General features: G+C 49.0%; 1 protein-coding gene across 2 annotated transcripts in view; it reads right to left on the bottom strand.

Moving 5' to 3' along the window:
- Positions 1 to 393: 393 nt before the first annotated feature.
- The window catches only part of EPHX2 (epoxide hydrolase 2), a 56,817-nt gene continuing 40,975 nt past the window's right edge, over positions 394 to 16,235 (bottom strand). For both annotated transcript variants that reach the window (XM_025393771.1, XM_025393772.1), the window contains 7 exons: positions 8,456 to 8,527; positions 6,641 to 6,674; positions 4,664 to 4,766; positions 3,779 to 3,848; positions 1,489 to 1,569; positions 1,072 to 1,130; positions 394 to 875 (listed from right to left, as the gene is read on the bottom strand). In XM_025393771.1, coding sequence (XP_025249556.1) covers positions 797 to 875; positions 1,072 to 1,130; positions 1,489 to 1,569; positions 3,779 to 3,848; positions 4,664 to 4,766; positions 6,641 to 6,674; positions 8,456 to 8,527 — 498 coding nt within the window. In that variant the 3' untranslated portion in view covers positions 394 to 796. The remainder of the gene's footprint in view (positions 876 to 1,071; positions 1,131 to 1,488; positions 1,570 to 3,778; positions 3,849 to 4,663; positions 4,767 to 6,640; positions 6,675 to 8,455; positions 8,528 to 16,235) is intronic.

Here is a 16,235-nt window from a genome sequence, read left to right as displayed (position 1 = left end):
GGGCAGAGGGGAAGACGGGCTGGATCTGCCTGAGCCTCATGGCAGCTGCTGCTATTTAACTTTAAACTGATTAAAATTCAATGGAATTTAAAATTCGCTTCCTCAGCCTCACTAGCACATTTCGCATGCTCAAGGTGCGCATTTGTGCCTGAGCAAAATCTGCTAGGGAAGCTGGGAGAAAGGCAGGTGGCTACCTGTGGCCAGTGGCTGCTTTAGGGGACAGAGCACAAGAGACACTGCCATCCCCGTAGAAGTGTCTCCTGGCCAGCAAGGCCTAGATCATGCAGCACCTCGGAGCCCAGAACAGGGCTCAAAAGCAGAGAGAAAGGGCTCATCCCAACGCCATGCATTCTCCTTGAACACTCACTCCACCTCTCCAAGAACAGCGACCAGCAGCATAGTCATCTTAGCTTTATTGAGTAACGCATCCCAATCTCTACTAAGATTCTTCTCAGTGAATGGCTGATTTTTCTCCAAAACTATGGATTGGTCAGTTAAAGAGAAATCACCACCTCGCCACCCCATTTTGTTCCCCCACAGGACACTAAGGGTTCTTAGAGATAAAGGGACGATGCATTCATGCTTGGAGAACTAATCACACCTGATTTCTCTGGGATCTAAAATAATGTCAAATTTGATTCACTTTATGTAATGAAAATCTTTTTTTTTCCAAACCCCTTCAAAGCAATGCTGCCATCCACGAGAGATGTGTGTAAGGCCACCTCTGTATACTAAGAATGGTGCCCCAGCAGGCGGAAGGATGGCACACCTGCTGAGCGTGGATGCACGCTGCGTGCTACATCTTTGAGACCACCGGTGGGTTCCGGGCATCAGACTCCAGCCACTTAATGAGGATCTGATTCACCTCGGCGGGCCTGGAGGAAAGGGAGAAGAAAAAAAACAAAGCCATTCACACTTGTCTGTGCCTACCCACCCAACTCCAAGGCAGAGGTGAGTGACATGAGTGGCTAAGCCAGGCCAAAGCCACCACAATGAAACCAGGAAAGCTTTTATGGAAGGTGAACAGGGGGCCCTGCTCTCCCTGACCCCAGGTGCCCCCAACCTCCTTACTTGTCCATCTGTGTCCAGTGCCCACAGTCCTCAATGTGTCCCCTTTTCAGGTGGGGAATCTGAAAGGAAAGCCACGCAGGAAAGTAAATGGAAGAATGCAGATGGGTGTGTCTCAGGTTAGAGCAACGGGCAATGGACGCCTTCTCTCTGCTCCCCGAAGGCCACCCTGCCCGAACCCTGCATGACTTAGGAAGGGAATGATGAGTGAACGAAACCCCACATGCGTGCAGGGGAAAGGAAGGCACAGTCACGGTTGCTGCTTGCAAGCGGGGGACAGTGATGTTACTGAAGTGCTTCAACCGCGGTCCCATCCACATGACAAGGTGTATCCTCCGCTGCCATCTTCCCTCTTAGCACCCTTGCCCATGCCCTCTCCCGGGGGGCACCGATGACCCCTGTGCAGGGCCATTCCCTCACCCAGTCCTCCATGTGCTTGGACATCTGAGGAACGAGCACGAAGTCCTTCTCCGCCGTGACCATCAGGGCCGGAATCAGGATCTGGGGAGAGAACAGGAAACAGGAGTGGCCGGCACTCCACAAGGGAAGCCCTCCCTTCCTCCCATGAAAGACCCCTGCCCACCGCCCTGCTGTGGTCCTGACATTGTATCTGCCAAACTTTGCACAACAGACTCGTGGTTATTACTGGAGATCTTTAAAATGACAGCTTCAGCAGTGCAGAGGCCAACATGGGTCTTGTGTGTGCAGACGTGTGTGAGTGAGAACGTGTGCAGAGCTGCGTGTAACTGGGAGAACTGAATCGACCGCACCAAGAGGGAAGACACCCTTGAATGAAGATCAAGATTCCTCTTCTCTGAATTAAACAGACGCTTAAAAGGGGCGGCCAAGGTTCCGGAGAGAATGGGGGCAGTCACGATAGTTATCAATGTGACATGAACAGCAGCAAAATGACTTCCCTTTTAACTGCAGGCAAATGAGTTGAACGCAGGGAGGCATGCACAGGAAGGCCAGGAAACCTCTGTGTTTTTTTATTTGTTCTCGCTCCACCATTACCCTAATTTCCAAGCACCTTTGACCCATCCCTGCTTGAGGAACTTGCACTATTTTCATTTACACACGGAGTGATGGGCATCTCTCCGCACCCCCCCGTCCACAACCAGGAGCCAGGAGAAGGTCAAAAATGATTTTGTGGCTAAAATGAATCCTGAGGCTTCTATGAGGTTTGTAAGCTCTAGAATGTTCCAAGCTAAAATGTGAACTGGGTAGGGGGTGGCAGGGGGGCAGGATGGGAGGAGGTGGGGGAGGAGAGAGGAAGATCTGACCGGAAACTGCGGAAGAGAGGCTGGGCACAGTGGCTCAGGCCTGTCATCCCAGCACTTTGGAAGGCCGAGGTGGGTGGATCACCTGAGCTCAGGAGTTTGAGACCACCCTGCCCAACATGGTGAAACCCTGTCTCTACTAAAACACAAAAAATTAGCCGGTTGTGGTGGCGCACTCCTGTAATTCCAGCTGCTTGGGAGGCTGAGGCAGGAGAATCACTTGAACCCAGGGGCAGAGGTTGCAGTGAGCCGAGATCACGCCACTGCACTCTAGCCTGGGCAACTGAGCAAGACTGTTTCCAGAAAAAAAGAAACTGTGGAAGAGGAGGGTTTCTGACCTTAGCACCATTGGGATTCACCTTCCCAGTGCCTTTGTCAATATTTTCCTCCACGCTTTGAGAGATTTTGTCTGTCCAACTGCAGTTTGGTCATTTTCGTCAGTCATATGATGACAATGACAAGGAACACTAATGGAGCTACTAGGTTCCCAGTACTGCTTGTAACAGGTCATGTGCCTTCACCCATTTCATCCTTACACAGCTCTATGAGGGAGGCACTGTTCTTGCCACTTCCATATTGCAGAAGAAGCAACAGTGGATCAGAGGGGTTAAGTACCTTTCCCAGGGTCACACAGGGATTAGACTCAGCCCATGTGCTTCCTAGGCTGCTCTTAACCACGATGTTATCTACTCTAGTGCCTCAAGATCTAACTTCGGGAGGTTAAGACCTGGTCTGTTTACACACCATAGTATCCCAGGGTCTCGCAGGAAGCCTGGCACGTAGCAGTGTGTTCACTTACAGAGTGAACCAACAAGGTAACCAGGGTTACTGAGTGAGCCGATGAAGGCCTGACGACCTGCACAATCACACTGGGGAATAATTTGATTTCCCTTAGATTTTTAAACATTTTGAATGTAAACTGGGGACCTCTATTACTCCTTCTGCAGACCCAGAGATTGGAAACCTATCTTCTGCTTGACAAATGAGGAAACTGAGACTCAGAGATTCGCTTGTGCAAGGTGACTCAACCAGAGGCTGAAGTCACATCTCTGAGAGCGTCTAATGCTCCTCCAGCGCTGGGAGCTCCAGTATCCATGTCGCTTCTGGGAGGTGCCCTGGGCCATCTGCAGCCCTGGCTTGGGGTACCACCAGGGGACCTGGGGATTCTGGATGGATGCTGCAGTAACCTGGACACACCCCACCTCCATCCCCAACGTCACCCTCTACCATCCCAAGGGAAATACCAGCAAGAAAGATCCTAACGGGAAACCCCTGAAGGGAGTCACTTCCCAAACCCCAAAGGGAAAGGAGGTGGCCAGCAGGTCTGTCCACGACCAGCTCTGGCCCAGGTCATATCAGCTCAGGCCAATGGGAAGCCCCATGGGTGGGTTCCGGGGTGCAGAGGAGACCACACTGAACCTGGCACTCACCTTCCGCCCCAAGCTTTTGCAGGCCCATTTCCAGTTCCTTTCCATGTTTCGGTACCAGTTTAGAGGACCTCTGGGGAGAGATCAGAAAGTAAAAAGAGGGAGGTGGTAAGTAGACGGCTCTGCTACACACACCAACAGAAACCTGCTCTGCACGGCCAGTCATCCTGGGAAGAGCAAAGCCTCCTGCAGGGGCAAGAGAATAGAGCCCAGGACCCACGCCGTGCTGTTGGGCGCAGTTGCCACGCTCTAGCAGCGAGGCCTTGTGCAAGGACACAGGACTCCACTGAGTGAACTGGCAGCCTCTGGGTGGTCTTCTGGGACACATAGAAGCCGGCCCTACAGGACTGTCCAGGGAATGTCATCGTGTCGCCTTGGAGGCTGGGGAGGTTGCTGATGCTGGGGACCTTGGTTGAGCAGCCTCACCATCCAGAGGCCACTCGCCTGCCCCAGGGAGCCCACTTGAAAGGGACACAGGGAGGTGGAGCAAAGATGCCCCCTCCTAATATGACATCGGGAAGTAGGGCAAATGCACCAAAATGTATGCACTTTTTGAGTTTATGTGGATTTTTATGTCTTTCTGAAGAAAGAGCCCAGAGTTGCCATCTGATTCTCCGAGGAGCCATGACTGAAAAGTAGTTGAAAACCTCTGCCCTATGGGGGCTCTGCAAGCATAAGGAAGAACAAGCTGAGTGTCCCAAACTAGAGCAGGCTGAGCACCAAAAAGTAGTGAGCCTCCTGACACTGGAGGCATTCAAGCAGAGGCTGGCCTGGCACCCATGAGGGCTGTGGTGGAGGAGAACTGGGCCTCACCCTCCACCCTGAGGGCGGAAGATCACTATCTGTCGATCGTCTCTCATCTGTGTCTGGGCCCTGCGCTCTCTTTACCTGAAACCAGACTTCTTGAACTGCTGCACATAGAACTGGATTTCCTCCTCGGTGACCATCCTGCTGAGGCTGGGCTCTTCTGGGGTCCTTACAAAAAGTCCTCCTGCAAAAAAAGCCAGCTGTTGACTTTCCCATCCCCGGGCCAGGGTTCTGCGTTTTAAGGCCTCTAACGGAGGCTGGGTACCTCACTGCCTCTCACAGACCATCTGAACTCGCGCAAGGCCTTGTGAGCGCCTCCATCTTTTGTTCCCTTATCCTTTGCCAGAGTGAGCCCATCTCCTCGAAAGCTCCAAGCTGTGATCTCACGGTCACACTGCAGGCTGACATTCCCTCCCACCTAGCCACGACTTCACTGGCTATTATCACAGCTCCTGGACCAACCACAGTCGCCGGCTTTTTCAGGTACACAGCAGCTGTAGCCCAGACCCTGCCAGCCCCCAGATCCTGCTCTCCCCCTCTCTAAACCTTTCCCAGCCAGCTTAACTGTGACCCTTCGGAGATATTGCCAGAGATTCTTGGAATTTTCCTAAGGGCTTGCTCTGTTTTTCCTCTTAGGCAGGAAGAGAACCCAGGCCAGGAGGCTGGATCCTGTCGCCTCCCGTGTGCTGCACAGACCCTCTATGGTATCCCACTGTGGACCCCTATCTTGTCTTCAAGGTGCTGCACAGTCCCCCCAGAGGATGGCCTGTGATGACCCCTGGCAGCCCAGGGACCACTGCAATTTCACAGGGCACAGCCTCAGTGCTGGTGCCTGAACAGGGCCAGTCGTCATTTTCAGATTCACGAAGACCCAGAGGCAGAGCAGCTGGCTATTCCAGGCTTTTGTGAGACACATCAAAGGGGTATGTGACCAGTGTGTCACCCTGTGATGAAACCACCCTAAGCCTCCCCACTAGGCGGGTGCCCCAGGCTCACTGTACCTCAGGGCCCCTCTGCGCGCATCCCAGCTGTTCTGCCTCCCATGAGACAGTGGGCTCACCCAGGGTGGCCACACTGCTTCGTGTGTCTGGGTGTCTGAGCATGCAGCCCTGGCCTCATACCCAGCGTGTGCTCACAGCTTTTGAGGAATGAATGAATGGGTGAATGAATGAGTGACAGACAGTGTGAAGGAATAAGGGAATGTGGGTGTGGGGGAGGGAAGGGAGATGTTCTTTGAACAGTGACAAGAGCATGGCCTGCAGGGTCAGAGGAGTTTAATCCCAGCTCAGCCACTTTGGACAAGTTACTTAACCCTCTGAGACCTGTTTTCCTCTTTGGAAATTAAAAATAGTAGCATTTTTCGGAAAGCTTCGAGGATCATAAATAATTTATCTAAAGGCGGCTAGTCCAGAGTTTTATACAGATGGTCAGCACGTGCCCAGACAAGTGACAGTGGTCATCATTATTCACAAAAATACAAGTGAATGATGTCAAGGCCACAGTGCTGCAGCAAAAATAAGGTCTTGTGGGAAGAGTGCTGGATCTAGGGGCCATGGGGATGAGCTCCAATCAAATCTCAACTCTGACCCTTCACTCATACCCAACCCAGGAGGGACACAAGGATGGGCTCCACGTGGGGGAATTGGAAACGTGGCGCCTGGATGGAGAGGGGCCGGCGAACTGCAATGGAGGAGACCTGGGCAGGGGACCCACCCACTCCACCTGCATACACCGGGTGACCCCCGTAGAGGTAAGATCTCAATCCTGGGGTCCTTATCAGCAGAGGGTGGATTTTGCCCTGGACGAGCTCTAAGACTCCTCCAAGCTCTTACTGTTTAAGATCTTGAAGCCACAGCTCCCTAAAGGGTAGGAACTCCAGGCTGTGTGCTCAGGCCTGGGGTTAGAGTCAGCCCTATGCAGGCCAAGGGGACCCTGCCTGGGCAACTTTAAGTTCAGAGCTGGAGGGCTCAGGGCTTCTGCCCACAGCAGTTAGAGGCAGAAACATCCATTTAACATTCAGCTGGTTCCCAATGTGGCTCTCCCAAGCATGTCTCTTACCCATTTCACAGACTTTATGCATGGATAAAACACTCTGTAGGAAGAAAAGAGAAGAGTTACAAATGACGTCACGGGTGATGCAAAGGAAATATGCTCATCTGAAAACCCTGTTACGACAAATGACCTCTAAGTACCATGCAGGCTGTAACAAACACATGGAACTCCCAAGAGAGCCAGGGACCCCCTCACAGGAGTCAAGTAAAGAGGGAGCTCACAACCAAAGCTCTGGGCTGAGAACTGCCCCAGGGCCCTTGCAGACCTTGGTAATGTGAAGACCTAGGTTTATCAACCCATAGGAACAAGAAAAGAGACCTTAGGCCTATGATGAGAAGTCGGAGATGTGATATTCCATGCCACTCCATGGTAAAGCCAGTAAATCTGGGGTCTCTGACATGCTATACCTTCAGTGAAAAAATTGATGAGAAAAAAAATCCCCTCATGATGATAAAGATGTTAAAGGAATTCATCTGTTTCAGCTTGGTACTAAGAGGAAACCAAAAGACACCCCCTTGGGAATTCATAGCTCTAGGCCTGCCTTCCCAACTGCTTGGATTTGAGTTTGCATTCTCTGCATGATCTGGAAACCCCCAAGGTGTGAAGTAAACAAGAACAACAACAACAACAACAACAAAGTGAGCCTAGGCTGGTAATGCCCCCAGGATGCTTGGCAGAAGAAATCCTTAACCACTCAAGGAGTCATTTCCTCAAGCCCAACTGAAGCAGACAGGTACAGATTAAGTACTGCTGAAGATGAGTTTATAAACCAAATTTACAAAACCCACACTCACATAACAAGGCCCCACAGCAAAAGGCAGCAAAAGGAGCAAACAGTGAGATATGACTCTCCAAAAACATCAAATAATAGAGCTTGCAAGAGGGAGAGAGAGACAGAGAAAAAAAAAAAAAAGAATTAGAAATTAATATACTTCAAATAATTGGAGACATAAAAGGAACTGAAAAATAAGAATACAAGACTCTATCAAAAGAGATCAGAATGATTTGAAAAAGAACCAAATAAAACTTTCACAAATTTAAAAAAACTATTTATTGAAATTAATACTTCAAAGATGGGTTAAACTGCAGATCAGACCTGCAGTGTCCAGGATAATTAATTGGCTTAGACAATTAACATACAGGGGGTTAGACCCGAGGCTGACTCACAAGCAAAGACAGAATTTTCTAAAAGAAAACACCCTAAAATTCTATACTCAGATAAATGATTCTTTAAGATTAAAATTAAGATGTCTTCAGGCACCACAATCTGAATTTACTACCAACAGACTCTTATTGAGAGAACTACTAAAGGGGATGCTTCAGGAAGAAAGAAACTGAACTCAATGCAAATGAGTGAGATGCAAGAAGTGATCAGTAAAGAAAGTGGAAAATATGGGACAGGGAGCAGGAATTGACTGTATATAAAACAACAATAGTGATGATGACTCCTAACACGTAAGACAGGAGGGTGCAGGTTACAGAGTTAAAGGTTTTTAAACTCCTCTGCTTCAAGAAGAGAGTTGGGGACAGCAATTAATTTTGGACTTGGGTAAACCAATTATGCATGTTAAAATGGTAATGGTAATAGCATAATTTCTAAGCTATCATTATTATAATCATTCTCTGACCTTGTGTGTCAGTGGGGATATAAATTTTCCCACTAAGGACGGACCAGGAGAGTGGGGACCTCAATTACCCTGACTACAGAAATGAAAGAAAAGGAGGCCAGATTGCTACTCCTGGTCCCTGCCACACACTAGGTACCCAACTTCCTTCACAACGGCCCCCTCCTGTTTTTCTGCCCCCGTCCCCACCCCTCACCTCATCGCTTGCTCTGAAGAGGCTTTTGAAAGTCCGACTCAGGTTCTGTTCCAGTTCAGCCTCAGCCACTCCCTAAAACAATCAAGAAAGCAAAATGAAGGACCCTCTAGAAATTGTGGAAACTGTTCCCCTCCTTCATCTGACTGAAAGCAAGAAGCCCCTACTTGTGCCCCATCTAGCCCAAGTCTCATCAGAATAGCATCCATTTGAATTTTCATCTTAAAACATTTTTTAAAAGGTTAACATAAAATACAAGATGCTAACTGTAGTTTCCCATGGGAGGCAGATTCATAGATGCTGCTTTCTTTGTGTTTTTCAATATTCCTATAATGAGAAGGTACTACTTATAACAATCTCTCAAAAGGAATTGGGAAGGGGCTGGTAGAGGAACGGGTTGGAGGCTGACTGGTGGTAAGAAGAAGAGAGGGGCTCCAAGGATTCTGAGAAACCAAGCGGAAAAGCCAAAAACTATAAGCTCTTCCACCCAGGCATCTAAATTTCGCTATATTGAGGCCAGGAGTTTAAGACCAGCCTGGGAAACATAGGGAAACCCCATCTTTACAAAGAAATTTAAAGAATTTTTTTCTGCTCTAGAAACTTCAAAACCAACTCCTTTGATTTGGGTCTTAATTGTTATAGACCATTAGATTGCTGATGGATTATATTCCACAAACAGGACAGCGAGGTTCCCACTGTTAAAGAGCTGGGACACGTAGCCTTTCTGGTGACAAATGACCAGGTCCTTTCAGTTCTTGGGAGCGGTATGGCATTGAATTACCCAGTCGACACACAGTTCTCTGGCTGTTTCCAAGTCTCTGGTTTGTGCATGGGGGGAGTTCTCTGACCTGAACTTGCTTCATCAGTTCCACAGACACTGAGCTCCTTCTCTGGCAAACTGGACCAAGAGATGCCAATGTACAAAATACGCTTCAGAACCTTCTCGGTGGACCAGAGGATGGGGGAGGGGCTTGGATGAGGACTAAAGTGAAGTGTCCAGGTCACTGAATGTCATGTGCTGAGGGCTGGAGAGGAGATTCCTACTGGAGACTCAGGGTGTGGAGTCTTCCTCTCCTGCTTCCCCTCTCCTTCCTACCCCAACCCCCTCCAGGAACACTTCAGCAAAGCAGACACCAAGAACAGGGGCATGGCTGGAAGGTGATGAGAGCTCCATCCATGGATCCTACTCTCCCAGTAGGGGTAGCCTGGTTCATGGAGCATAAGAGGACAATGTTAATTCAATCTGTCTTTTCCAGAAGTTGAAAGACGGTGAACCTGAAAGCTATTCCAGATGCACTTTAGGAGAAAACAGCTGTCCTGGAGGCAGAGATCCACTAGGGGCAACCATTCAGAAATAATAAAAATCTTGGCCGGGCGCAGTGGTTCATGCTGTAATCCCAGCGCTTTGGGAGGCCGAGAAAGGCAGATCACCTGAGGTCAGGAGTTCGAGACTGGCCTGGCCAATATGGTAAAACCCCGTCTCTACCAAAAATACAAAATTGGCCGGGCATGGTGGTGCACGCCTGTAATCCCAGCTATTCAGAGGCTGAGGCAGGAGAATCACTTGAACCCAGGAGGCAGAGGTTACAGTAAGCCAAGATCTCACCATTGCACTCCTGCCTGGGCAAAAAGAGCAAAACTCCATCTCAAAAAACTAAACTAAACTAAACTAATTTCTGCAACACAGCTGCTGCTGAGGGACTAGTGCTACAGGAGGGAACTGAGTTAAGTGTGGTAATGCCAACTGACTGTCCTCTCCTTCCTTCTAACCACCCACCTGCACGCACCCAAACACCAGCTGAACTGGTCTGCAGGTGTTTTCTGAGCAGGCTTCCTACTTGCTGGCCTCCCTGGTTTAACACATTGTGACCTTCACCAACAGCATGGACTTCTATCAGTTTGGCCTTCGACACCAGACCCAAACGCTGCCTTCTCCATGAGGTTCCACCTTTCCCACCACCAAGGGGTAACTCTGCTTTTCTTGGATCCTGCAGAGCCTTGAGTGTGCTCTCCTAGGATCCCCTTAGGGGCAGGGACTCATCCTGTTCTCAGCAGCATCTGTGGCTACCCTTGAGATAGAGTCAGAGGAGAGGAAGATCCTAAGGCCACATACACGAAGCATTCGATCCAGCGACCTGCAGTCGTCAGTGCTTGCACATGTCGAGAGGTTACATTTTTTTTTTTTTTTTGAGACGGAGTCTCGCCCTGTCGCCGAGTGCAGTGGCACGATCTCAGCTCACTGCAAGCTCCGCCTCTCGGATTCACGCCATTCTTCTGCCTCAGCCTCCTGAGTAGCTGGGACTACAGGTGCCCCCCACCGTGCCTGGCAAATTTTTTGTATTTTTAGTAGAGACGGGGTTTCACCGTGGTCTCGATCTCCTGACCTTTTGTATTTTTAGTAGAGACGGGGTTTCACCGTGGCCTCGATCTCCTGACCTTGTGATCCATCCGCCTTGGCCTCCCAAAGTGCTGGAATTACAGGCATGAGCCACCGCGCCTGGCCGAGAGGTTACTTTTTTTAGTTTTATTTTTTTTAGATGGAGTCTTGCTCTGTTGCCCAGGTTGGAGTGCAGTGGCGCAATCTCAGCTCACTGCCAAGATGGGTTCAAGAGATTCTCTTGCCTCAGCCTCCCAAGTAGCTGGGATTACAGGGGCCCGCTACCATGCCCAGTTAATTTTTTTGTATTTTTAGTAGAGACAGGGTTTCACCATGCTGGTCAGCTAGTCTTGAACTTCTGACCTCAAGTGATCCGCCTGCCTCAGCCTCCCAAAGTGCTAGTATTACAGGTGTGAGCCACCACGCCCGGTGAGACATTACTCTTTTTTGTTCTGCTCATTACTCCTCACAAGAGCTCTGGATCTGTGCAGTGGCAGCACAGAAGAAACGGAGACATTGATCATCTGGTGGTGCTGGATCTAGGGTTGGAGATTTTCTGATGAAAGCCATGTCTGCCTGTTAATGACAGTTCCCTCTGTTTTGTAAGATTCAGTTATAATGGTGTCAATAGCGGCCTTCTGCAACATGATGATGAATGCCACAGTGAGAAATAGCCATGGGAAGAAGCACATTTAAGTGATGGATGGAAGCCCAGGTCAGCTCTGTGTATGTGGCTGTCGGTCATCATTCCTATTTACTGAGAGCAGTCTTCATCACAGAAACAGCTGCTGTTCATGAGCTCAGGGGTGCATTTCAGTGTTTGAAGGAACCCATGGAAGCCTGGAGAGGGCTTTGCCTCAAATGACCCTTAAAAGGGCAAACGATGTCAAAAAGTCAGTAAAGAAAATCAAAGAGAGGCTAGGTGGGGTGGCACAAGCCTGTAATCCCAGCACTTTGGGAGGTCCAGGCAGGAGGACTGCTTGAGACCAGGATTCGAGACCAGCCTGAGCAACAATAGAGACCCTGCCTCTACAAGAAATATTTCAAAAATCAGCTGGGCATGGTGGTGCATGCCTGTAGTCCCAGCTACTAGGGAGAGTGAGGCAGGAGGACTGATTGAGCCCAGGAAGTCAAGAATGCAGTGAGCTACGACTGTGCCACTGCACTTCAACCTGGGCAACAGAATGAGACCCTGTCTCTTAAAAAAAGTCAGAGAGAAAAAAGGTAAATAAATCTGTTCACTCACATAAAAGTGCAGCAGAGCAATGGAAAGAATAGGATGAAGCTGGGAGCCAGAAAGGAGAGAAGATGACAGAAGATAACATTTGTCCTCTGCTTATGAACTTAGCTGAGAAATTCCGACTCTCTTTAATCTACAAAGGTAAGACTATATCTTTAAATCCTACAGACCAATGACAAATTTCCTGTCTGCCCTGGATAGGGGCTCCTCCTTTTGTGTTCCTGTGCACAGAAGTTAAAGGATGGACTTTAGAATCCAATAAACACGGTTTCAAGCCCAAGTACTGATAGTTACGAGCTGGGGAACTTCTTTCCCTAGAGCCTCGGTTTCCTCATCTGTAAAATGGGGATTTTGTAAGGATTAAATGAGATAATGCCCATTTCTTACAACGCCTGACACACAGGAGGCATGCCAATAAAATTAATATCATTACCTCCATTATTATTATTATTTGTTTAGAGACAGGGTCTTGCTCTGTTGCCCAGGCTGGAATGCAGTAGTGCAATCACAGCTTACTGCAACCTCAAACTCCTGGACTCAAGTGACCCTCCTGCTTCAGCATGCTGAGGAGCTGGGATTATATGTGCGCACCACCATGCCTGGCTAACTTTTAAAATTTTTTTGTAGAGATGGGGTCTGGCTATGTTGCCCAGGCTGGTCTCAAACTCCTGGCCAAGTGATCCTCCCACCTTGGCCTCCCAAAATGCTGGAATTATAGGTGTGAGTCACTGCACCTGGCTGATTTTTAAAAATTTTAAATTAATATCTAATTAGGGCTCTTTATATGACATCATCTTGGCTTTCGATTGGGCCTTAGATCTAATGACCCGTGTCCTTATGAGAGAAAGAGGGAAACTGAGACAGAGACACAGAAGGGAGGATGCCACACGAAGACGGAGGCAGGGATGAGAGGGACGCGTCTACAAGCTGAGGAACACCAGGAATTGCCAGCAACTGCCAGGGGCTGGGAGACAGGCATGAAACGGACTCTCTCTCGGGAGCCCCCAGAAGGGACCAACCCTGCCAAGACCCTGATTTTGGACATCTAGCCTCAAGAACTGTCGAGAATTCACTTCCGTGGTTCTAACTCACCCAGCTTGTGGTACTTTGCTATGGCAGCCCCGGGAGTGGGAACACAAAAGGGGAGCCCCTATCTAGAGCAGACAGGAAATTTGTCATTGGTCTGTAGGATTTAAAGATATGGTCTTACCTTTTGTAAATTAAAAAGAGTCAGAAGGTCTCAGCTAAGCACGTAAGCAGAGGACAAATGTTATCTTCTGTTATTTTCCTCCCATTCCTGGCCCCCGGCTTACACTAAAGCATATCTCCAGGGAGTATCTTGATGTGGGGGCTGAGGGGAGAGGGTGAGGAGGGAAAGGGACCAGGGTCTTCATTACCCTGGGCTCAGGGGGGCCAGGCACTGTCCCCAGGAGCAACAGGCAGCAGGTGTGCCAACCACAGGGTGAGGGGTCCCAGGATCCAAGGTGCCCTGAACTTCCCTCATCCCCTCAATTTACTTTCCACGTGCGTATTCAGCTCGCTGTCAGAGGAGCCCCCAGAAATGCAGGGCGCCACCAAGAAGATGGAGTTTTGTCTAGACTTTCCACTCAGCGCTGGTAGGGGCAGCGCTGTCAGTCACCTAATTTGCTAGGGAGGTGCCCCCACATCGGTAGGGGGCACAGGATTGCCTCCTGTGCTCAGCCCTCCTAACAGGGAGAGCTTCTCCTCTTTAATCTTCTCTTGTGTCCTTTCCAAGGTAGAGAACAGGTCTGCTGAGAGGCTGCACTTAACTGTGGCTATTGTTGTGTGGGTGAGACAATGGAGGCAGCTGCTGAAGCCAAACTGCAGGTCCACGAAGCCCCCGCTCGGCCCTCCCGCCCTTTATAATTAATGCCAAAGGACACCATCCAGGAGGGGAGGTGAAGCCTCCGCTGGTCAGCGGGCTGGGCCAGCGATTCTGTTTCGTGCTCTGTCTACCTTGCCAAAAATGACTCCAGTTCCTCTGGAAGTCTGCGCCAGCGTTCTCCAATACAGGCCAGGAGAAAAAGTGGGGTGGTTGTCCCTGAGGTCAAAAATGCCAGTGGCTGGAAGCATCTGAAATCTGGGCAGACAGCAAACTGTTGACCTTTGACTCTCTGCGGTGTGGCTGGCCAGATGAGAGAGAGGTGGACAGCAAAGACTTGGGGGGCTCTACAGAGACTCAGGGCACTGGGGGCCGCCTGCCACGTGCTGATGGTGCCAGCTCTTTCTGTCCATAACAACACTGAGCTGGGCAGCCCATTTCACAGAGGAAGACGCTCAGCTCAGGGGCCTTAAGCACCTCGTTGAAGGTCAGGCGGATTATAAATGAGAACATCGGACTCCAAACCCCTCCATATTTGGTTCTTTTCACCACAACCTAATACAGCACTGCCAATTTAAGACAATGAAAATAACCCTGTCAAGGGTTTCCTCCATAAAGGGCATAAAAATTAAAATAACGGCCAGGCATGGTGGCTCATGCCTGTAATCCCAGCGCTTTGGGAGGCCGAGGCGGGCAAATCACCTGAGGTTGGGAGTTCGAGACCAGCCTGACCAACATGGAGAAATCCTGTCTCTACTAAAAATACAAAACTAGCTGGGCGTGGTGGTGCATCCCTGTAATCCCAGCTACTTGGGAGGCTGAGACAGAAGAATCACTTGAACCCGGGAGGTGGAGGTTGTGGTGAGCTCTGAGATCATGCCATTGCCCTCCAGCCTGGGCAACAAGAGCGAAACTCCATCTCAAAAAACAAACAAACAAAAAAAAAGTTAACAATAATTAAAGCTTGGTGTGTAAGGTAGCAAACAGTGGCACTTTCTTTTAAACTATATTATTTGGCTGTAAAAAACAATCACAATAATGACCCTTAACAGAGGATTACATAATCCATAGTCTACCTGTTACAAAACCCCATGCAGTCATTAAAAAAAATGAGATAAATCTGTATGTGCTGACGAAAAAAATCTGTGCAATATGTATTAAATGAAAAAGCAGCATGATTCCATTTATATGAAAAATCATGTGTGTGTGCGTGCTCATACACACATATATTTGCTTAAAAATATTCAAAAATAGTTTTAAAATATTTCAAAAAATGTCTGGGAAATACCAGATTATTAGTAGTAGCTACTAGTAGGTTGTCGGTGGGCAAAGGGGGATTCAGCTTTTTCCTTTACACAACTCAGGACTTTTTTTTTAATAGCAAGCATAAATTACTTCATAATTTCAAAACAAAAACAAAACCTAAAAAATAAACTCTAACTAATCACCAGCTGTCCCCATGGCCTGAAGGAGCTACTGTGTTCTAGAGATTAAGAAAGACTCAACATTTAGGCTGGCGTGGCGGCTCTCACACCTGTAATCTCAGCAGTTTGGGAGGCTGAGGTGGGAGGATCACTTGACACCAGGACTTGGAGACCAGCCTGGGCAACACAGCAGAAAAAAAAAAAAAGAGAGAGAGAGAGACTCCAGGTTTGAGGGGAAACAAAATCATTTGTGGATGGTTTTCAGCCAGGTAAAACTTTCTGCCTGTAATTTTTCTTTTCCCACATTTTCTCTCTGATCCTTAGTTTCTCATCTGGTTAAATACTTAAACGAAAGGGCTGTTTTATTTTTTTTCCTTTTTTTTTTTTTGCTCATGTTGGAGTGCAGTAGCGCGATCTCAGCTCACTGCAACCTCCGTCTCCCAGGTTCAAGAGATTCTCCTGCCTCAGCCTCCCGAGCAACTGGGATTACAGACATGCACCACCACGCCCAGCTAACTTTTGTACTTTTAGTAGAGACGGGGTTTCACCGTGTCTGCCAGGCTGGTCTTGAACTCCTGACCTCAGGTGATCCGTCTCCCTGCTGAGATTACAGATATGAGTCACCATGCCCAGCCCAAAAGGGCATTTCTTTTGCCTGAAATCTGCCTCTAGCTTGCTATATGGTTCCAGACACATACATAGGTGCCTGCCACCCAGTCTTCCTCAAAGAAATACAAATACACATGTGTAGTTTAAGGAGGGAGAGGGCCGGGCGCGGTGGCTCAAGCCTGTAATCCCAGCACTTTGGGAGGCCGAGACGGGCGGATCACGAGGTCAGGAGATCGAGACCATCCTGGCGAACACGGTGAAACCCCGTCTCTACTAAAAAATACAAAAAA

Source organism: Theropithecus gelada, chromosome 8, assembly GCF_003255815.1.
Source record: "Theropithecus gelada isolate Dixy chromosome 8, Tgel_1.0, whole genome shotgun sequence".
In the NCBI taxonomy this organism is placed as follows: Eukaryota; Metazoa; Chordata; class Mammalia; order Primates; family Cercopithecidae; genus Theropithecus; species Theropithecus gelada.
This window is presented reverse-complemented; position numbering and strand designations above follow the sequence as displayed.